At 39.7% G+C, this 24,527-nt stretch overlaps 1 protein-coding gene across 4 annotated transcripts in view; it reads left to right on the forward strand.

The window, feature by feature from the left end:
- Positions 1-24,527, forward strand: part of LOC129725720 (uncharacterized) — a 500,714-nt gene extending 476,187 nt beyond the window's left edge. For all 4 annotated transcript variants that reach the window (XM_055681833.1, XM_055681835.1, XM_055681832.1 and 1 more), the window contains 4 exons: positions 13,753-13,844; positions 13,907-14,099; positions 14,170-14,305; positions 14,377-24,527. In XM_055681833.1, the coding sequence (XP_055537808.1) occupies positions 13,753-13,844; positions 13,907-14,099; positions 14,170-14,305; positions 14,377-14,671 (716 nt within the window). In that variant the 3' untranslated portion in view covers positions 14,672-24,527. The remainder of the gene's footprint in view (positions 1-13,752; positions 13,845-13,906; positions 14,100-14,169; positions 14,306-14,376) is intronic.

The following is a 24,527-nucleotide window of genomic DNA, read 5'->3' on the forward strand; positions in this document are numbered from 1 at the left end:
TGTGAGGTCATACGGAATATCAACTGATCGCGTGCGAGTTGAACCATTATCAATTGAAATTTGAATAGGCAAATGATCGCTACCGTGGGGATCGAGGACCACCTTCCATATGCAATCCAACCGTAGCGATGTTGAACATAAAGATAAATCTTAAGCACTGGGGCGCGCTGGAGGTTTCGGAACGCGTGTCATATCCCCGTTGTTTAATATTGTCATGTCGAAGTCGTCGCAGAGGTTATAGATCAAAGAGAAACGGTTATCATTAGAAGGGGAACCCCAAGCCACGCCGTGAGAGTTGAAATCTCCCAAAATCAAACGTGGTGAGGGAAGATGTTCTATTAAATCAAAGAGCAGCCGTTGCCCAACCTGTGCTCTGGGAGGAATATATATTGAGGCAATACAAAGCTTGTATTGTCATTTGACATGCGACAGCTTCGACGCCTGGGACCGAGGGGAGGTTGATACGATAGAAAGAATAGCACTTCTTAATCCCTAGAAGAACTCCTCCGTAAGGGGTGTCTCGGTCAAGGCGAATTATATTAAAATCATGGAAGTTGCGATCTACATTAGAAGTGAGCCAAGTTTCACAGAGGGAAAATGCATCGCATTTATGCTTATTAATCAAAACTTTAAATGAATCAATTTTGGGGATGATACTTCTACAATTCCACTGTAAAATAGAGATAGAATCCTTCATCTCAGCCGATGAATTAGCCATCGAAGGATACGATCGCTGCAAGGAGGGGCCACTTAGCAGTCAACTGCTTCAAAAACGTTTTAACTGTTGGTAGAAATGCCAGCAGAAGACTTTTAAGAGGATCAGTTATGTTGAAATTTTCAAAAATCCAGTCCACAATATCTAAAAACTTCAGCAGTCCAGATTCTGGCTGAATCTTGGACGAAAAAGAAGGAACAGTTGGGTTTTTTGATGTTCCTGGAAGTGCCGGAAACTCCTCACTTGAATTCAGTTTTGTCAATCCCGGAGGAGTTTGCTTCGGATTTTCTACAGCACTTTTTTGTTTCTTAGTATCAGTCACTTCAGATGGAGACCTTCTATGTCCTTTCCTAGGAAGCCTAGGAGAAGAAAGGTTTTTCCTCTTCCTAGATTTCCCGGGTTCAACAAAAGAAGATTCCCCAACTGAATCGTCAGAATCAGACTCATCGGATGGCAAGACCTCGAAGAGATTCGGGGAAACCAGTTTGGTGGCAGCGGCCTCTTTGAGCATTTCTGCGAAAGTGCGCTTAGAGCGCTCTTTCAGAGACCGCTTGATCTTTTCTTGGCGCTGTTTGTACGCGGGACGTGCCGACAGCTCATGCGGAGTCTGCCCACAATAAAGGCACTTTTCAGCACCCTTATTACAGGCGTCATCCGCATGTTGCTCTCCGCACTTGCCACAACGTGCTTTATTGCCACAGTGGAAGGCCGTATGGCCCAACTGTTTGCACTTGAGGCAATTCATTACCCGCGGTACAAACAAGCGCACGGGCAGACGCACCTTGTCCACGAGCACATAGCTCGGCAGAGCAGACCCGGCAAAAGTCACGCGAAAAGAGTCTGAAGGGGTGTAAGTTTTTACACCCTTTTCGAGCGATACTGAATGTAATTGCTTACATTCAAGTATCTTGGCAGGTTCAAGGCTAGAGTCCTTGAAAAGACCTTTTCCAGCCTTCAACAGGTCCTCGACAGTCAGACTCGATTCGCTGACCACACCGTCAATCTTAACTACGCGAGCTGGAATGTACACGTGCTACTCTCGCGTGAAGAGCTCACAAGCAGCAATCTCGTTTGCTTGCTTGAGGTCGGACACCAAAACACGCAGCTTATTCGGGCGTACTTTGGTAATTTCAGTCACGGCTGTAAACCGTGCCAGATCTTTACATATTTGCATTGAATTCAATGCTTTCACTTTCGGCCGGAAAAAACAGCCCCAATACCAACTTTGCCCTCCGGATACTGCTTAAGCCGATGGGTAGCTTCCTGTGGGGTTCCATTCTTAACCCTTGGAACTTTGTATCCGGGAGGGCTAGGCGGTAGAACGAGCGGGTTTTCATCCCCGCGTTCGTCGTCCATGTTGGACGCGTAAGCCACACACGCAAAATGCCAATCAACAAATAATATTGTAGAAAAAAACCAAGAGAAAAAAAACTACTTATCTTCTGCAGCCGCTCTCCACCGCAATCAGCGCACGGGCGATACCAATCTCCAGTCCTTCACACAAGAGTCCGCTAGCAAAAGCTGCAGCCGCTCCAGCCACACAGCAGCACCAGTACAGCCAAACAGCAGTACGCCGGGTACTGGATCTCTCGCAGTAGCGACACAACGTACAGTCTGTGGCGTACGGTAGCAATAGGCGATGATGCGTTCCTTTGTCTTCAACAGACGACGGCAACGAGCAGCAGTGCACACGCAATACAATGCAATACAATACAATGCACGGTGACCTTGAAGGCGATTAACTGGTCGGCACTATCGAGATCGAAATGAAATTGCGACCGAACACGACGAGAGCACAACTCGGAATGAACCAGCAGTGGTTGTCCGATCGTTCGAAGCTGCACCCAAAGCAGCCAGCAGCACCAGTACGGCAGCACCAATACAGCCACCAGCAGTGAGCCGGGTGTGAGATCACTCAGCACAGCGACACGACTCGACTGTCAAATGATGGCCTTGAATTAGAAAGATCTATTCACTGTGCACAGATCAAAACTGCAGCTGGTATTTTGCACCAATACAGCCAAAGTTGCGAGCCGGGTACAGAACGTAGCGACACAACTCACAATCTAGTTGGCCTTTAGCGCGAATAATACACTCTTTTGTTTGGCTATTCGTACACACGGACCGGATTGTAATAGAACGACCACTTTGCACGTCCATTTCTGTCGAGTGTTCGACGCGGAATGTCAAACCAGTTTTATTATAAGAGGGATTAGGATGTTAGGATGAAAGTCAGCAGGGGTAGTATAGAATCCAGCTTGAAGGAAGGGTATGTAGTGAAGAGCCTGAGAAAAAAACCCATGTTGAAGTCCTTTGACAACCAAATAGCCTGATTCTACTAAGGCGGCATCCATAAATTACGTAACCTCATAGGGGAGAAGGTGGTACCCTTGAGCGTTACGATTTGTTGCATAGGGGAGGGGGGGAAGGTAAGATTGCCGTTACGTACCGAAAAATCTCTGGGAGACCCTTCAAAAACTAGCATTTTTACTAAGCAAATACTTCCACAGCGTTACGTTATTTTTATGGGGGGTAAGCGTTTACGTTAAGTTTCGTTACATATGGGGGGAGGGGTCCGAAAATTGGATTTTTTCATTACGTAATTTATGGATGTAGCCTAGGATTCGAACTCCCGATCACCCGCTTATCAAACCGGACTCTGTAACCTTGGAGTCACGAAGCTCCCCATTATCATGTGAGCCCCGGGGAAATCTGTCCATAAATGGCCATTTTTGAGGACAAATCCTTTTCATTGAAGGTTGGGGAAGGGGTCGGTGATTCTGTGCATTTCACCAAAACATTCTCAAAACCATAAAAATGGCCTGTTGGAGTAATTTTATGAACTTTGAACAAATAATTGTAAGATTCTGTTCAAATATTCATAGAAATCATCAATTTCGTAACACATCCCCGGAAAACCGGCTTTCCGAAAATGAGAAGAATCTTTCTAGGTACTGCTGACTCTATAGAAGTAAATAAGTTGCTGAATCTTTTGGTGCTATAACTATCGAAATTGGATAAAAATTACAAAAGTAAGTTAAGTTAAGTAAATTTTATCCGTAGTTCAAGAATAAATCATTTAATCGTCCTGTAGGTACGTAGGAGTGTTTTCTTTCCCGAGCACATAACGATTTTTCATCCAATTCCTTTATTTTATACTAAAGCCCGACTGCTTTCTCCGATTTTACATGAGGTTTTTTTTTGCAGAGCGGTTAGTTGAAACTCTCAGAGTAAAACATTAACAATGCGCACTGCGTCTAGCGATTATATGGTGAACTGTAGAGTCGGACCACGAACATTTGTAGGGCGAACTAAGATAAAAAAAACTAATATTGTATTATTATAATAATTCACAATCAAATTTTTTTTCTATAATAAATCGTTTCAATACTGGTACATTATAAATGAATCAATGTTTTGAAACTAATTTGATATTTTATATCATGCTCTAAAGGTGTTTGAACAGACTTCTTCGGTGAAGGAATTTAAATTTCTCATTAGCTTAATTATGAGGCTGTTATCAAATAAATTCAAGAAGCCGCTTTTAGATTTATTTTAATTAAAATTCCTGATCATTTAATGGTTTATCCATAATTGAATTAATGACTCGAACCATGACCAGTTTTTGCATGCGAACCAAGGTCAATCATCCTACACCAAACAAATGCAAAAAAATATAAATATCAAAAAGGCGATGTCACGTCCTGCAGTATTCCATTGAGTGGTTTATGGTAAGAGAAAGAGACGTAGCCAAAAATGCCGTCCGGGGGAAGGGAGTGTTGATGAAAAAAAAACCCAAAATTAATCCACCTAGCGGTCAGACTCAGCCTTTCTCATTCAAACATATTATTTGTAAAAATAGATTAACATGAATGCTTAAATCCAATAAAGGTATATTCACTCTTTGGGTTCTAAAATATTGATGTAGTAATTGAAGTATAAAATATGAAATTTGATGTAATGTTAGTGCTTAAGAAATAGCGAAATAAAATAAATGACTCTTAATTTCGAAAAATTTAATCACGAGCGATACCGGGAACCTTCAAATAGTACGATACCACATTTAAATCATGTTGAGGCCATATGCATTGTTCAAAGCAGGTATGGTTTTGAATAGTCTTTGAATTTCTTTTCTTTCCAAAACTTTTGAACCACATATCAAATTGTTATGAAATTTGTTATTTGTAAATTTGAGAGATGACTCGTTTGTATGACATCAGTTATGTTGAAATAAGTCATGTTATCTTTAAAATAATAGACTTTCGTTGTTTTTTTTAACAATTTAATGCATAACGGTTGCTTAAGTTTGATTACAATCAAATGAAAAGGGAACGTAAAGGGCAGCCAAACTTTGAAACCACGTGTTCAATCAAAATTCATCAGTTAACCCTTAATTAGCCCGTTCATCTGATATCAATATCGTTCAAATCGGTTGTGTAGTTTCTAAGCTAATGAAGTTTGAGTGATATCAAATAGTCTCCAGAACACGTTTCTTTCCATAACTTCTGAACCACAAGTTCAATCTTCATGAAATTCAAAAGTTAAGGGTTTTTTAGGTAACCCGTTCATTCGAAATTAATTTTGTTCAAATCGGTTGTGTAGTTTTTGAGATATTGATGTTTCGTTATTTTTACATTTTGATACATAACCTCTAAACTAGAAATCCGATTACAATGGAATTCAATAGGGTCTTATGGGCCAACTGGACCTTTCATTTGCAGTCAATTTCATTGAAATCGGTTCAGCCATCTCTGACAAAATCGAGTGAGATTGGGAGAGCGTTACACACCTATACATACGCACACATGCAGAAAATGCTCAGCTCGTCGAACTGAGTCGAGTGATATACGACATTCGGCCCTTTTGATCACTTTTATACCTTTAGTTTTTGCAGTGATTGCTATACCTTCCTAGAAGAAAAGCAAAAATTGAGTGAGCTCAAGCAGTCTTTGGAATACGTTTCTTTTCAAAACGTGGTTTCCTTCTTTTATACATAATTATGAACCACATGTTGAATCATTAGTTAAGGATTTTCAAGACAGGCCGTTCATTTGGCACCAGTTTTGTTAAAATCGGTTGTGTAGTGTCTGAGATATTGATGTTTCGTGATATTTACCTTTTGATACATAACCTCGAAACCAAAAATCCGATTACAATGAAATTCAGTAGCAACCTATGGGGTAAATACAGCTCTCATTTGCAATCAATTTCACGGAAATCGGTCCAGCCATCTCTGAGAACAGTAAGTGAGAAAAAAAAGTTGCACATACACACACGCACACACACATACACATATACATACATACATACAGAAAATGCTCAGCTCGTCGAACTAAGTCGAGTGATATACGACACTCGGCCCTCTGGAGCACTTTAATACCTTTAGTTTTTTCAGTGATTGCTATACCTTTCTAGGAGAAAGGCAAAAAGGTGCACATACACACGTACACACCCACACTCACACACACATATACACCTATACATGCATACATGCAGAAAATGCTCGATTCGTCGAAATGAGTCGAGTAGTATATGACATTCGGCCATTTGAATCACTTTTCTACCTTTTAATTAGCCAGTTATCGTTAGAAGAATTATGTCATTATGTTTACTTTCATTATGTGATTTCACATTTTTATAAACAACGGACAAAGTTACAATCCGATTACAATGAAATTCAATAGCAACCTATGGGGCAACTAGACCTTTCATTTGACACTAATTTTGTGAAAATCAGTTCAGCCATCTCTGAGAAAAATGAGTGAGTTTAAACAACCTCAGGATAAATTTTCTTTACATAACTTTTGAACCATATATTCAATCATAACGAAACTTGAAAGTTAAGGGTTCTGGAGACAGCCTGATCATTTGAAACCAGTTTTATTGAAATCGGTTGTGTGGTTTCTGAGATATTGATGTTTCGTGATTTTGACATTTTGATACATAACCTCCAAACTAAAAATCCGATTACAATGAAATTCAATAGCAACCTATGGCGCAACTAGACCTTTCATTTGCAACTAATTTTATGAAAATCGGTTCAGCCATCTCTGAGAAAAATGAGTGAGAAAAAAAAGTTGCACATACACACACACACACACACACACACACACACACACACACACACACACACACACACACACACATACATACAGAAAATGCTCAGTTCGTCAAAAGGGGTCGAGTGGTATATGACATTCGGCCATTGGGACCACTTTTATACCTTTGGTTTTTCCAGTGATTGCTATACCTTTCTAGGAGAAAGGCAAAAATGAGAATATTGAAGAGAAAAGCAGGTTGAGAGAAAGGGAGTAACCTATATCAATTAGGGGTAAGCGGCGTTAGGCCGCCCCCTTAAGCAATTCTGCTATTATTTTTTTACTTCATCAACCATCAAAGTTTAGCTAACCTTTTGTGGATTTTTCAGCCAAAAATATGATTATTTTGAATTGAATTTTTAAAAAATTTATTTTTTATCAAATTTTTTATTTTTCCCTTGAATTTTTTTTTAAAGTGTCAAAAATACTATTTTCAACTTCGTCAAAGACGTCATACCGATCAAACAAACCGTCCTGGCTATAAAATTACTTTTGCTCATTAATACACAAGTTTAGTTCTTTCAAAAATTAGTCTTGTTAAAAAAAATAGTACTAGAAAAGTCGATTACCATCATTGTCTTATGTGGCTTGGAATCGCTTCACTGATCCTGTCAATATTCCCTTTGTAGTGTCACGGCATTTGGGTCTTGAAGTGAAACAACAAACAGTTGTATACGTGGCGGTTCTACCCCAAGTGGAACATTTTCTTATCTCACTCAGTCAAAATTACATGATTACTCACGGCTTTCGATATTTCCGAAAGAAGACAGATTCAGGCAACCGATTAAACGTATATTCACAAACAAAACAATAGATTTTTAGACAGAAAAACCTTAAGAGCCAGTTCGCAAGAGGCGCAACCGCATGTTGATTTGATGGTCTCCGATTGGGCTGGAATTTTCAACGTTTGTTTGTCTATTCAAGGTAAGAAGTTTTGCAACATTTCAATTTTTTTCATTAAGGTTCAGTGGGGTAAAACGGCCCTTGAAAATGATATATCCAAAATCGTCAATATATTAAAAAGTGCAATAACTCCTGCTAGACTTGATGGATTTTACTAAAAATCTGTGGTATTATTCTACACTAAGAGTACTTTAAAACGCAAGGTCACAATATATGGCAAAGAGGTAACATGACGAAAAAAACGCATTTTTCTTTTAGAATTGTCAATTTTCAGGGTTATCCTACTCTTTTCAACATCGCTAGGAAGTATATTTGAATATGGCATTTTGTAGAGCAGCTCAAGAGCTTTAATGTGTGTATAAGCCAAGTGTGCCAAATGGGGTAAAACGGCCCTAGAAGGTTTTTTTCAAAAAACCGTCAAAATCACTCATATCACTATAGTTCCGGCTAAACTTAATAGATTTTACTGAAAATTCGGATTATCACTGTACCTTACCAGAACTACCTACTTTACCAGGAGGTACGTAATTGGGGGTAAAACGTTCCTTGAAAATTATATTATAAAATTATAAAATGTTAACTTCGGGTTCTGGACCTTTTCTGTAGAGAAAAAAGCACCCCGAAAATCGCTAAAAACAATATTTTTTTTCGTTATGTAAATCTATTTGTCACTTTCGTCATCTTGCTCTTAAGTTCGTATTAACTCAGAGTAATAATCTAAATTTTCAGTAAATCTATCCAATCAAACCCAAGTTTTGCAGTTTTGGTGATTTTGACGAAATTTTTCGAAAAAAAAATCCTCAAGGAACGTTTTACCCCAAATTGTGTATCTTCTTGTGAAGTAGGTAGTTCTAGTAAGGTTCAGTGGTAATTTTCAGTAAAATCTATTAGTTTGTGATTTGAGTGATTTTGACGGTTTTTTGAAAAAAACCTTCTAGGGCCGTTTTACCACACTTGGCTCATACATATTAAAGCTCTTGAGTTTCTCTACAAAACGCCATATTCAGATGTTTTTTCTAGCGATGTTGAAAAGAGTAGGATGATCCTAAAAATTGACAATTTTTAAAAGAAAAACGCGTTTTTTTTCGTCATGTTACCTCTTTTCCATATATTGTGACCTTGCGTTTTGAAGTGTCTCTTACACTCTACACTCTTAGTGTAGAATAATACCACAAATTTTTAGAAAAATCCATCAAATCTAGCAGGAGTTATTGCACTTTTTAGTATTTTGACGTTTTTGGACATATCATTTTCAAGGGCCGTTTTACCCCACTTAACCTCAATGAAAAAAAATGAAATTTTGCAAAACTTTCTATCTTGAATAGACAAACAAACGCTGAAAATCTCAGCCCAACCGAAGAACATCAAAACAACGTCCCTCAGAAAGTCGGTTGCGGCTCTCGCGAACTGGCTCTTAAGTCCCGTTGCCGCAAAACACTAGCGCATTGACCGGCTGCCAGCTGAAATGTTGTTTTTGATTATTTCTTTGATCGTCCGCGCACTATCAAAGCAGAAAGGGGTGCAAAATGTTATGTTATTATATTGTAACATGTCTATTAAGGAAATTTTTCAACTATTATATAACTTGGTAGTGAAACTACGGTGGGCGGTCTTACCCCACTGGACGATTTTACCCTGTTTACCCCCACTATCATGTTACAAAATGACATCAGAAAAACAGTGGTTTGGCACGTTCACATCACTCACTCTCAATACGGGATGAAATGAGTGCTAGAGTATATTAAAGAGAGAATCAGAAAGAACAATTCAGGCGTCATCCACAAATTACGTAAGGACTTTTTTCGAAATTTTCGACCCCTCCCTCCCCCCATAATAAAGCTTAGAAGGATTTTGCCGATTGCTGTAATTGCAATTTTCATTCAATTATTGCATAAATGCCTTAGGGGCCATCCACATACCACGTGGACAGATTTTTAACGATTTTGACCCCCCTTTCTCCCCCTCCGCGGACAACTACTGCCCATATAAACTCTAAAAAAATTGTATGGACCGTGGACATTAGCCCGACCCAAACCAAACCTGCCTTTATTTTCAGTTCCAACAGATTATCTCAGTTTCGTAACACGGATGTACAAAACAATTTCTTGTGGACATTCTGTAGAGCCGGGCCGATAGAGCTCTCATTAAGGCAACCAAATAATATGTGTTGTGTCGTGTTGTGCGGCTTGGGAATGTTCCCGTACTCGTGTCGCATGGAAGCAAATTGTTGCGTGTTTGATATTGCCGATGGTAGACATGAGTATGAAGGTCGAAATTCTGCTGTGATGTCTAACCATAACAGTCTTCTTCAAGGCGTTACAGCCTTGTTAATAAAGTGTTGTGAATTTTCTAAATCAGACTCAGCACCGTGAGCAGAACGTGCCGAATTTTTCTGTTTGAAATCGGATTTGTTTCGTATATACCGCTTGTTATGCACAGTATCAACAGATCGTAATAAACAGCACACTGCTGTTCATTTGCAGCAGCATCAAACCTCAGTTGCAGTTTATTAATAACCATTCATTATGCTCTTCCAAAAACATTTAGTAGCCCTAAAAAAGGCCGATTGCTGCAATTGCAATTTTCATTCAATTATTACATAAATGCTTCATGGTCAGATATACCCACTACAACTGCTACGCTATTCGTAGCTATGCCACCGTTGTAGCCGCTATACACTGCCATTGGTATCTGCTGTCTTTGCATCAGCTGGCCCAGCTGCTATCGATGCTGAGATCAGCTGCAACGAGTGCGCTTTCCATTGCTACGCCACAGCTGTGACCGCTATCCGCTATCGCTGGTATCCACTGTACTGCTACTGCTGCTGCTAAGTGATGACTGCTGTTGTCGCTGTCTTGAACTATTATGAGCGGCTTCGGCAGAAACAGGCTCTTGTATAGGTCAGTTAGCATATTTTCAATTACAAGATATATGATTCTGTCGACCGTGCTTGGGAAGCAATCATATAACGACCAATCAGAGGTCGAATTTTTCGTTTTGGAAAGGCTTGACTATTGTCAATAGTACAATAGTTTGAATATTAAAATTACAATTATCTTCATTTGGGAAGAATCTTGGAAAATTTTCTAATCTATTGCTGCAAAAACGAAGGAAATCCATCGAATACTAACCGATTTATTAGCATTCAAAATTGGACATATTTTTCACTTTTTTCGGTTTTAGATTTTCATTCCACATCCCTATGTAGGCGAACTTCTTGAGAGAAGTATTCTACTTCAAAAAATGTTTGAAGAATAATTGTTTTTACATATGGTGTATTCGTTAGGATTAAAAACAAATCAAGTTAAGTAGTTAGTTAATATCATGTTAAAGTTAATAAAAACTGGAAATTAAGCTGAGGTGAATTCATGCTTTCCCAATGTTGAACTGTTAAGATCTCAGCGAGAAATGATTTAACTGATTTTTTTAGTTCCTATTTATATTTTAAATTTTGCAATCTTACGATTCTCAAATGCCCCTCTTCCCTTTCGTAAGCGTTCGTAAGAAATTTGGATAAAGAGTGGAGCCTCATAATTTAGCTGAGTCCACTCCCATGATGTCACTCCAATACTCAGAGATATCTATTCCGAACTTTAATGACATTTAGATTTACCTTTTTTTTCGATTGTTATCTCCTTTTTCCGGCACTACGCCTAAGAATCATTCCCCCTCTCCCTTTACCATCTACAATCAACTTATTTCGAAAATATCTCTTAACTACTTCGTTCAACTTCGTTTACTTCTTTACTTTGACTTTTATTTACTTTTTAATTCAAACTTTAACTTCTATAATTATCAAACACATGCGCTTTAGTAGTATAAATAACTTCCTGTTCACGCTAAACAACCGCGCGCACTTCTATTCCTTGTGATGGTTCAGGATCAAGAGAGGGGACTCGCGCCAAACTTTCTTTTTCTTATAGCGAATTTCCTTATTCCACCAGCTCACCTCGTTTTGACCTGAAAGCGCACTAACTGCTGTCAAAACCCTTCTTTATTCGCTCGATATTGACCCAGTTTTGACCTGGCGTGCTGCCCGAAGCGCACTGTAAAATTTGTCAGCTTCAACCCACCACCGTACGTGCTAAGTTCGTAAACAATTATCTGGCATCTCTTTCTTACTTGCGTCTTAAACGGCGATGACGTTTTATTATTCCTCGGCAGTTTTGCCCGCAAACAGTGGAATAAAGAAAATCGCTATTAGCAACCCTTTTCTAGTAAAATCATTTGCGAACAATCGATCATCTGCATCGACGATGTTTGGAAATTTCACACATACTTTCACAATACTATTGCCAGTGCAAAATAAGAGTGCATGGATATGGGCTCTGACATTTCCTCTCTGAGTAAATATTTTAACTGAGGATAGCTCACTTAAAGCTCCCAATGCTAGAGAGAAGGTACACTGGGGCGAAAGAGCTATGTGACGGAGCCACAAGTAATATTTTGGAACCAACCGGTTACAAAATTTAAAAACATCACAAAAGAAAAAAATGATTGGAAATATATTCGAGGCGGTCACAAAAGGTGAAAATACAAATGCGTAAAATATATAAAGGATGCACAAAAATTCACAATTGGTAAAAATACCAAAAATGTTCCGCAGGTTCAAAAGGATGAAAAATTCAAATACGTAAATATCAAAAATAACAGAAAAACTCGAACAGTATTTTTTTTAATAATTTTTTTTTATAATTCTATCTAAACAGTCTAGTAAATTTGTTTACAAATTAAAAGAAACACAAATTGAGTAAGAAATAATTTGATACACAAATACATTTAAAATTGGCGAAAAGCTTCTGCAGTTTTTTAGCGGATTTTTTTATTCTATAGTTTATATTCACAGTCAATGAAAAACAAGGTGGTAGAAGCAACAATAACAACAAGGGCGTTAAAAATGTCCATAAGTTAAAACAAAGGACCGTGAAAGATCAAAATGCCAACGTATTAGAAATTTTAAAAAACGATAAAACATATCAAAAGAGAATTTAAAAGATGAAAAAAAATCACATAAGAACAAAAAGGTGAAAAATGTCAAAAATGTCCGCGTGAAGAAAAGCCAAAAATCTTCGAGGACGCTTGAATATTACAATTGTTCGAAAGGGATCCATGCTAAACGCAGGAACAGCTTGCTTCGGCATTAAGAGTTTCGATGCACGAAACGTTGAGGGGTGTTTTTTTCCGTCTGTGAACAACTGCCCAAGCTACAAAGCAGAAGGGTTTTCTCCATCACATCGTGACGAATAAAAGAAATGAAGTGATTACGCAAACCAATGTAAAGAAAGTGAAAAAAGGCCTAAGTCGTAGAAACTGCTCGGCACGCTTTCATGTCGGCTTGGCGAATATACATGCTGCGAAGGTTATGTTGTGTATTTGGTGCGGCAGATCATTGTTATAAATTATGCATTGTTGAATCGGAACGGGAACACTGGGAAACAGTATCGACTTTAATTGATGCGATTAAGTCTAGCACTGCGCTGAAAACGGCTATAATGCGAGTAAAGGAAAGAAAAAGCGATTCTACTGTTTTTCTCCGCTTTTCAAATAAAATAATTTAATTTTGTGTTTTTCGTTTCAATAAAAATCATGCATGTACCATCATCCGGAAGGAGGTTACGATATAACCAGTCCTATCGGTGACTGAAATAAATCAGAGCATTAAATAGTGTTTAATATGCAGTATCGGAACTCGGCAAGAATTCAAAGTCTTGACACGATTGATGCCAACGTGGTAAACAATGGTGCACGATTGGAAGAATTTCCATCAAATATGAATCAAACACAGCCGCATCACAACAACATCAAAGGAATTAACTTGCTGGATATGAATTATGAAAATCATGTTTTCAAGATAATGATGCATAATTGTGATTATATGTGAATAATTAATCGAATGCAAAAATCTCTCCGCGATTCTCATTGATCAATCCCACACAATGAAATTTAATTTATCGATTTCTCGATGCTAATTGGTTAGACTGATGAAAACACTCAATTGATAGTGAAAATAATATTCCATTCTCGTTTCCATTTCAGATGATGACTCCGGCGAAAAAACTGTGTCTGTGCTGTTGAGCGGAGAGGAGTCAGAGCTGACCTTTATCGATCACAGTTATATGGACATGACGGTGAGTTTCAGCTTTACATGTATTTCAAGCTAAAATCAATTAAATGAAATCTTCACCCGCAGCCCGAAAATTGCATGTCCTCGTACGATCCACATGGCTACTGCGTAATATATTCTTCCGCAGACCGGGGCAGCTTTCAGATTGCCGAACAGGTCCTCCAGGTACTGTGGACAACAGAAAACATTGCTCAAAAAGCGGTCATTCTAGTGGCCAACAAAGCCGATCTGGCACGTAGTCGAATGGTTACCTCAGATGGTAAGTGCTGATAACCTCCATCTTCTCTGGGAAACTGATTTTACTAATCTCTTAATCGTTCATCATGCAGAAGGCAAACAGATGGCAACACAATACGACTGCAAATTCATAGAAACATCCGTCGGAATCAACCACAATGTAGATGAGTTATTGGTAGGACTACTTTCACAGATTCGGCTCAAGCTGGAGAATCCCGAAAAATCAAGGTAATCGACAGTCGTCACATTTCCTAACTATTTCAGTGATTTCAAAGTATTCTTCCACACCCCCCAAACAGGGATCTCTTCCGTAAGCGATCGATTCGCAAGTCCAAACGACGTGCCTGTTCGCCGCTCGGGGGCGCCATCTGCCTGTCCGGAATGGGCGGTGGAACCAATCCGAGCACGCCGGTCTCGTGCGGACCGGTTCCGGGTAGCGGCCTTGGCGAAACTCCACCCGGCAGTGCTCACAGTAGCCCGCGCAAGTACCGAGGCTCTCGAACGTCGGCCAGCCTCAAAGTGAAGGGACTGCTGGGCCGCGTCTGGGCACGCGATTCCAAATCCAAGAGCTGTGAAAATTTGCACGTATTGTAAGCAAGAACGTTTCAACTGCTTGTTCTGTAACAGTTCGTTCCATTTTCCTATTACGTATAGAAGCAGATAGCGGAAGGCAACAGGCCCGAAGCAAATGATTTTACTTTATTGATGCACGTAGATTTTTCTAGGTTAAGCGACTGCACTTTTATTTAGAGAAAATTTAAACGTAACAAAATCAAAATTTTGTACGCAGAAAATCGGTTTCCTTATTCGGATACAAATTAGGCTTAAGTTCGGGGTTATTTTGTACAGTGATAACAGAGAAAAAAAGTGAACCAATTTGCATATAAGTAAAAAAGGCGTATGCGCCCGTATTATTCTATTTCAAACGATTATGATAAGTGATAAGTGTTTGAAATGGATCTATCTACTCTATTTTAAAGCGAAAGCTACCGATTTGGAAAACTTTTTTTTATATTCTAAAGCCAGTCATTTCTAAGTTTCATGTTCCTTCTATTTACAATTGACCTTGATTTTATATTAAAACTTAGCATTTATTTAACATTGATACTCTTTTCGAAAAAAAAAAATAAAACTACCTTGTAAAGCAATTATTTTTCGTTTGTTTTGTTGATTACACCTTCCTCTTTCAGTCTTTAGTGCAGTAAAAACAACTTATTTTTTTCAACATCACAACAACCGCAAGTCATCGAAAGAAAACTTTTTCCAACAGTGCCCCGAAGATATAACGGAAGCAAGATTTGTTACACCAACAAAAACAAGTGCCTTTTTTGGTTGACCCCTTTGTAAGTGTTTTTTATTTTTTGGTTTGTGTTCAGTAATGTGGTATCGACCGGTGAATGAAAGTGCGGCTTCCTCGTGTATTTTCTGTTTTCAGAGGAGGCGCATGGCTATTAACGACCAGTATGTTATACACGGACCTAAAGCTTACAGCGCAAATACGCAGACGTAAATAGTGCAGATGATAGGGGTATTCACGTAGCGCTCGAGTATGATTATAAAAAAATAAAAAGAAATAAAAATCTGAAAATACCTACCAAAAAACTTAAAAAGCTTTGAGAACAAATTCGCTTACAATCTGAAAAAACTGTACATAGATTTCCAAAGACTGTGTTCAGTTATTAAATCCATACATAAAGCTTTCTTACACCTCAGTCACGCAATCTGATCCAAAGTTATTAGTGAACCAAGTATACACGACAGCTCTTGGAAGAATACATTTTTGTGTATCTGGCACAAAATTACGCATATTGTTTAATAATGAAAGTTTTCGTATTTTATTTGAAGTTCGGCACATTTTTTTCCAAAAATTTGTGCTATTATTCTACACAAATAGTACTTCTAAACGCATGCTAATAATATAAACGTTTCTTAAAGAATTTTTTTTCAAAAAATGCCGTCAAAATCACTAAAACTGCAAGAACTCGAGCTACTTACTTACTTACTTAGATGGCCGTAGGCAGAGCTGCGGAAAGTCAATATCATACTACTGACATTACGCCAAAATGATGCAACACCAGAATCAGCCAACTACGATGCATGGTTCATTACAAGAGAGTTTGCGATGATTCTCTTAGCGTCAACTCTCACTCTCAATTTTTCTTGCCATCTTTCTCGATCATTCAGGTATGGCTGTACTGAGATTGAACTAGCAGAAATATCAAGTTCATTTTGACAGCATGATGTTACGAGGATAGCAAACATAAAATCAATGATTTTTCTTCAATTGATATGTATGATATTGATATATGGTCGGCGTGCGATCAGACCGAACTAAGCGCCGTTTTCTCAGATTGAGTCATTGACACCCAGTGGATATGAGAAGTAATAATCTATCTATTATGAAGTAACGAATCGTTTGAGCATTTGATAACGATATTACAACAAAAAATTCTCTGTAACAGCTTGTACACAGCAATTGCGGCGGTAAATGTTTTTCAACGCTTGGTTCGGTTTGGCTGCACGCCGACTAGAAGCATTGTCAATAAACAACTATTACTTCGTTTTGTAACTGAGCGTATTTTAGTTTGGTACATTTTGAATCTGTATTATCATTTATTTTTATTCTTAGTAGAGAATATGCTTCTTCATAACACCAATTGTAATAAAAAGAATTCTATTAATATTGTTCAAATGATCTCATATCTGAAAAATAATATTGCATTTTTATTTGTTTTTTGACAGTATGAGTTTATTAATTTAATTCTTGAATATTGGGCTTGTTGTAGGTTAAACTAAAGACAGTGTCAGTTCGCGGCAAAAAAAGAATCGCGGATGGCAAAACAGGAAACTTTTTAATATGTATGGGTATGTATATTTATATACAGATCCTGTCAAATTTCGGCACGGTTCAACTTTGAAACTGTTCAATTTCGGTTCGGAACGGTTTTGCTTCTCCTAGTTTTCATTCATATTTTCTTTTAACGAAGAGGATGGCCGGAGTTAATCGACTGGTTTCGGATATATGACCGGAATATGTTTCAGTAACATGGTAACGATGATTAAAGCAGTGCTTAGAAGTGCCTAAAATCCTACCATGCCTCTCATTGAAAAATGTAAAAATACGGACCTGTTCCGGTTGTGTTCCGAATACTCGGGGTTGTTGTGCCAGCTCATCAAGCGACACCTATAACCACTGGTTTGAAATTATAAACCTAGTTCATTGGTGGCCATATCTTGAGTTGGGATCGTCACGGACCGCAAAGCAGATCAAATTTAAAAAATCCAGATAGCAACAAACTTCAAGCTGGCACTGACATAATCACGCTGCTGAAACGATTTTTGATATTCCGAAAATCACCTTGATTTGCGTTGCAGTGATATTTCCCAGTGAACTCTGTATATTCACGACGATTGACAATGAGAACCCGAAAATGTCAACAAAAGAGACAAGATATTGAATCACTTGTCGGATCTCGACGCTTACTGTGATGGTTGCTGGATATTCATGACAGAAAGAAACGAGTGCGATGATATTTTCTCCCTCGTCATAGTCAGCATGTTGCTTGGATTAATCGCAGCTCTGGCCGTAGGTCCTAAGACATGGCCTGCATAACGTGGTTCCGTCAATTCACTCGATCCATGGCTGCCTGCCTCCAGTTCCGCGGGCACCCGGTACTCTGCAGATCGTGCTCCATCTGATCCACCCATCTCTCTCGTTGCGCCTCTCGCCTTCTCGTTCCCGCCGGCTTTGAAGCGAACACCAATTTTGCAGGGTAGCTATCCGGCATTCTAGCTAAATGCCCTGCCCAGCGTATCCTTTCAGCTTTAGCCACCTTCTGAATACTGGGTTCACCGTAGAGGCGCGCAAGCTCGTGGTTCATCCTACGCCTCCACACTCCGTTCTCCTCCACACCGCCAAAGACGGTTCTTAGTACCCGACGTTCAAAAACTCCGAGATCTCGCAAGTCCTCCTCGAGCATTGTCCACGTCTCATGCCCGTAGAGAACGACCGGTCATATTAGCGTTCTGTACAGGATACACTTGGTGCGAAGACTCAGATTTTGCGACCGTAGTTTCTTATGAAGCCCATAGTAGGCACGACTTCCACTGATAATACGTCTTCTTATCTACCGTCTGGTATCGTTGTTCTCAGTTACCAGAGAGCCGAGGTACACAAACTCGTCGACCTCCTCGAACTCATCCCCGTCGATCGTTACCGTATTGCCTAGGCGTGCCCTGTCGTGCTCGGACCCACCTGCAAGCATATACTTAGTCTTTGACGTATTAATCTTCAGTCCGATCCTATCTGCTTCACGTTTCAGTCGGGTATACTGGTCTGCCACCGTCTCAAATTTTCTGCCGACAATATCCACGTCATCCGCAAAGCAAATAAATTGACCTGATCTGCTGAAAATCGTGCCAAGCATGTCAAACCCCGCTAGTCTCATAACACCATCTAGCGCGACGTTAAATAATAAGTAGGAGAGACCATCACCTTGTCGGAGCCCCCTGTGAGACTCGAAAGGGTCCGACGTTCCGACCTGAAATTCTCACACAACACTTCACATCCTCAATCGTAGTCTTTAAAGCTGTTTTCGTCGAGAATTTTCCATAGCTCTTGTCGGTTTATTGTATCGTATGCGGCTTTAAAATCGACGAAAAGATGGTGTGTAGGGACTCTAAACTCGCGGCACTTTTGGAGGATCTACCGCAGTGTAAAGATTTGGTCAGTCGTAGACCGTCCTCCCATGAAGCCGGCCTGGTAGCTTCCTACAAACCTGCTGCCTAATGGTGACAGGCGTTGGAAGATGACCTGGGAAAACACTTTGTAGGCGGCATTCAGGACTGTGATCGCTCGATAGTTCTCGCAGTCTAGTTTGTCGCCCCTCTTGTATATGGGGCAGATAACCTCTTCTTTCCACTCCTCCGGTAGCTGTTCTGTTTCCCAGATCTCGACGATCAGCCAGTTTGTCGGGCCCCATCTTAATAAGTTCAGCTCTGATGCCGTCTTTTCCGGCCACTTTGTTGTTCTTGAGCTGCCGGATCGCATCCTTAACCCTCTAGTGCCCAAGACCGCCATTTGGCGGGCTTCAGTCAAGCCTCTAAAAAGCTTCAATACTTAAAAACTGTTTATAATGATTCATAATGATTTTACCGAAGCCCGTCTAGAAATTAACATGGGCACTAGAGGGTTAACTTCGCTTATTTTTGGGGGTGGCACATCTTCGTCGTTCGTTGCACCGACCACATCTTCTCCGCTCCTGTTGTGGTCTCCTGCTTGCACGCCATTCAGGTGTTCATCGTAGTGCTGCTTCCCCCTTTCGATCACCTCATGATTATCCGTCAAAATGCCTCCATTCTTATCCCTACACATTTCGGCTCGTGGGACAAAGGCTCTCCGGGATGCGTTGAGTTTTTGGTAGAACTTTCGTGTTTCGTGTGTGCGGTGCACCTGCTCGAGTTCTTCACATTGCTCCTCTTCCTGGCGACGCTTTTTTTCCTTGAAGAGTTGAACTTGCTGCCTCCGTTTCAGTCTGTATCGCTCCACATTCTGACAGGTGGCTCTACGCAGCATTGTTGCCCGCGCTGCGTTCTTCTCGTCCAAAATCTGCCGACATTCTTCGTCAAACCACTCGTTGCGTCGATTCGGTTGCACGTGTCCCTGGACTCCCTCCGCAGCACTGCTGATAGCTGTTTTCACGGCATTCCAGCGATCCCCTAGAGGGGCTTCTTCAAAATCTCCCTCTTCTGGCAGTGCAGCTTCGAGCGATGACGCGTACTGTGTTGCGACGTCGTGTTGCTTCAGTCGCGCGAGATTATACCGTGGCGAGCGACGGTACCGTATTTTATTCACAACGGATAGTTTTTCGCGTATCTTAACCATCACTAGGTAGTGATCCGAATCGATGTTAGCGCCTCGATGTGATCTGACGTCGATAATGTCCGAGAAGTGCCGACCATCTATCAAAACGTGGTCGATTTGTGTTTCTGTTCTATTCGGTGATCTCCAGGTGAGTCTATGGTGGAGGCTATGCTGGAAGGCTATGCTATGCTGTCTGAGGCCATTTTCATTCATCAGCTGGTGTGCACTGAATCGTCCAATCACCGGTCTATACTCCTCCTCTTGGCCAACCTGAGCGTTGTAATCCCCGATGACGATCTTGACATCATGTTTTGGGCGGCGGTCATATTCACTCTCCAACTGCGCGTAGAATTCGTCCTTGTCTTCATCGGTGCTTCCGAGGTGTGGGCTATGCACGTTGATAATACTAATGTTAAAAAAACGGCCTTTGATCCTCAACCTGCACATTCTAGGGTTGATTGGCCACCACCCGATCACCCGCTTCTGCATCTCTCCCATCACTATAAAAGCTGTTCCCAGCTCATGTGTGCTTCCACAACTCTGGTAGATAGTGTGACCATCCCTGTACGTACGCACCATCGTCCCCTTCCAGCATACATCCTGCAGCGCTGCGATGTTGAACTTGCGGGTCTTCAATTCCTTGGAAATCGCGCGGGTACTTCCTAGGTAGTTGAGAGATCGGCAGTTCCATGTTCCGAGAATCCAATCGTTAGTCCGTTTTCCTCACCAACCTCACTATGTCGCAGGAGGGCCATCGTAGTGCCATTGTTTAAAATCCCGGGTACTACCAGGACTTGAGAAGGACACTGCGTTACTTAGAACGCTTCTGTTGGTGTCGATCCCAGAAACTCCCTCCCGAGGAAGGAAGCCCTGCCCCCTGTCAGCATGCGACCAGAAGTCCCACCAGGGTTGGTTACCAGATTTTTCCACTGATTACTCGCACATCAATTGGTACCACAAGAAGGCAGAGGTTCGGTAGCTGGAAGGCTGAGGTTCACTAGTGGTAACTGTTATGCGCCTTTCGTCCAGTCATTAACTAACCACCTTTACGAGGCATCGGGGCGATTTTCACGCTAGGCCCGTTTCTGTCGCCAAGCGTTTACTACGGTAGTCCATGGACCGTTACCCGTAGTTTCACTCTTTTCTTCCGTGGACCGAGTTAGTCCAGTTGACGAGCCAGCCTCTGGACTTAGCTCCATCATCCGTCTGTTGGTGCTCGCGGGAGCCGTGTCCCTCGGAGCCTGCCTTGTCCTCTCTGCGGAATAAAAAAAAACCGCAGCAGAGGAAGTGCTTGCGCACGCTTTTCCGCGTCCTCGGCCCTTCTCAAGGCTTCAGTAAACTGCTTGTTTGCATCGTTGATGCAGATACACAGTAACAGAAAATGTTATTGGTATAGTGTGTATATGGTATGTTCCCGTAACAGGAAAAACACATTTTACACAGAACACAAATTTTGAGACTGAACTTTTACGATTTGCAATCAATGTCAAAGACCAACTCGTCAAAGACTTACATTCCGTGATAAAATAGATATTTCGCTATTTAACAATTTTAACTTTGACAGATAACACAGTGCAACGAAAATTCACTTTTTTTCTGCTTTGGCTTCTACATATGATTTTTCGATGCAAAAACAAATGTCCCAGAGTTTGGACGCCATTTAGAATTTTTGAAAAATCTAACATTTTCGATGTTTCTTCGACGCCATTTTTAAAGCCAAATATCGAAACTCTAGAAGTATTTTCACATAATAACATTTTCTTACTCATCTTAAAAAAACAAATCTTAGATCGGACAAAAACTGACTCCAAAACAGTGATTCTACGAAAACAGTTTTGGCATGTCAGTAATGGATCCACTAATATCTAAATCTGGAAGTCAAATCATGTATTATACAAGTCGGACTCGATTATCCGAAACATCAAAAAAAAAAGCATTCCGGATAATCGAGTTTTCCGGATAATCGAATCACAGTAAAAATATTCAAAGTTGCGATTAGCGATCAAACTCTCACACTCTCGAAATTACATTAAACAGATTTCAAATAAGTTTATCCTACGTCGTGTGTAATGCATGAACGCCATTACATACCAATGCCACCAACTTGAAGAGAGGAGGTAGAAAATCACTCTTCATTCAACTTTTCTTGTATTACTCTATACTGTAAAGTTTTATTATTCCAGATTCAGTATTGTATTGTTCGCGAGAACTTATATCATGACTTGTTTTCAATTCTTCTTCGATCGCCTAGATGCTTTATTCTGCTATCGGAACTTGATTTTATGTTGTTGCGACTACTCTCAGTAAAATCGCTTCAATAAGCTCATTTTGAATACACTCTCTTGGCGAAAAAAGATCAATCAAAAAAACAAATCCTTGAGTACCCAACATATCAGCATTATTGCTTGACTGTATTTTTCTCTTTATTTGAACACTTGGATGTTTGTTTGATGAACAACAAAAAAACGTTAAATACCTAACAATTGTTTCCATAAGTTTAGTTCATCGTCACCAGCAAAGGAGAGAAGATTTTCATTCACTGTTATATCGGTTTCGAAAAATTGAACTGTATGGGCTGTAACAATATAACAGCAAAAGATCGATCAACAATTCCACAGTATTTTCACATTTTCACTACACTTAGGAAAGTTAATTTTACGTCTGTTTATGAGCGCTGTAAGATCAATACTCTGTGTAAGAAGAGGCAATCATTTGACCCTGGTCATCTGTAAATGGTCTCTGAACTTCACTTTTAACAGCTTTTATTATCAGATTCTATGCTTCAAAGTAACAACTGTTCACATGTAATAACAACAAAAACTAATTTCAGCTGACAGGATCTGTAAATCATAGCCAACCTTGATCAACCATGAATATGTTTTAATTTCATTTTTTTCGAATTACGGTCTCCAGTGCATCAAATAGCTTTTTACATAATAATTAGTTACGTTAATGTTTCAATACATGTTATTGATACCAAAATTGTAAGCGATACCAAATATATTATATACCAAGTAAATTCGTTCATTGTTTGGATTTTGTTCTTAAAACAACTAGATAGCAAGCAATTAAACTAATCAAAATATGACCAACATTTCCATTCGTTATTAAAGACGTACATAACACGTACATGCTTTAACATTATAGGAAACAGGAAACTGAAAACATAACAAAATAACAAAAAACATTTCCTAGTCCAGTCCTGCCTTGAAATATTTGATCCATTTCAGAGAGTTTGTAGATTTTTTACACATACAAGTAGTACATATTTGAGGGAATTTGTAACAAAACTTTTACAGCGAAAAGAGTAACAGAACAAAAAAGCGATCAAACAAAGCATGCAAATCGGGAAAGCAATCAAAAACTAACAAAAAAAAGTCACGTTAACTTTTCAACATAATAGTTTCCTTTTCACCTGTGAGCTGATCAAAGTTTTCTTTCGCCGAGCGTGAAACTGGGGACGTGCATTCTTCAAACGAGAAAACTAAATGTTTACCGTCGACACTTTATATTCCTCTCAATGTACCTATCCTGTAAAATAGAAATCACGCGTTCTAGTGTATAGTAAAAAATCAATTCGCGTGCATTCAACAATATTCCCCTGCCTGCAATCCCATCCCCGCCATTTCATTGCCCTTTTCGAGCGGATGTCGATTATCACCAGCAACGTGGCAAAAAAGTATAAAATACTATCAACCGTGAGGTAAAATTTGTTTTTGATGTTTAATCGGTATATACACTAAATGCACATTTCATGACCGTGTGTATAGCAAGTAAATTGAGAGAAGTGAACAAAACGGGTAGCCGGAAAATTTCCTTCCAACGGAAAATTGTTTTTTTTTTCCTCTTTCGTTCAGAGAATTGTACTAATTGGATGCCAAAATTTTTACCATGCTGCAAATACCGGTGTTTATTAATTATAAAATATTCCTTCTAACCTTGTGCGAAACAAAGCACAATAAAACTGAACAAACTCCCGGTAGAACCGTTGGAAAGGAGACTGTTTTTTTTTTGCCGAGGAATGAATAAAAATATTTGTACTGATTTTAACTACCTTTGTTGGAAGTTTTTCACGATCACAGCAGGAAATATGGCGGAACGGAACGAACATTAAACGACGAAGTGATTCAGGCATTCGCATTATTATATATACACATATATAAGAGCACACTTCATGTAAAAGATGCGTATATAAATTCAAACACACCGTATGAAAAAACAACATTTTGGGTCCAGCTGTAATCGCACACATTCGAGTTAAGTAACAGGATGAAGAAACAGAAGAAAAAAATTGGCCAACTGAAGGAAAATCGAATATTCATGATGATTTATTACCAATGGAAGAATAAAGCATACGACTAGCGGAATAGGTGGCGAGCAGGTGAATACAGATTGAAACCGAAATCGATGATTACAAGCAGGTAGATAATTACGTTGTGATTGAGAATGTACCCATCACCCAAACACGTTGGTAGGACTGTTAAACTGTACCGGGAAACTAGAGCGCAGTAGAGATTGTAAAAGTTGAGTAACAATTGAGCATTAGATGAAGAATACAAAACAAAAAAATTGTACCATTTCATCAAA

Source organism: Wyeomyia smithii, chromosome 2 (assembly GCF_029784165.1).
Source record: "Wyeomyia smithii strain HCP4-BCI-WySm-NY-G18 chromosome 2, ASM2978416v1, whole genome shotgun sequence".
Classification (NCBI taxonomy): domain Eukaryota; kingdom Metazoa; phylum Arthropoda; class Insecta; order Diptera; family Culicidae; genus Wyeomyia; species Wyeomyia smithii.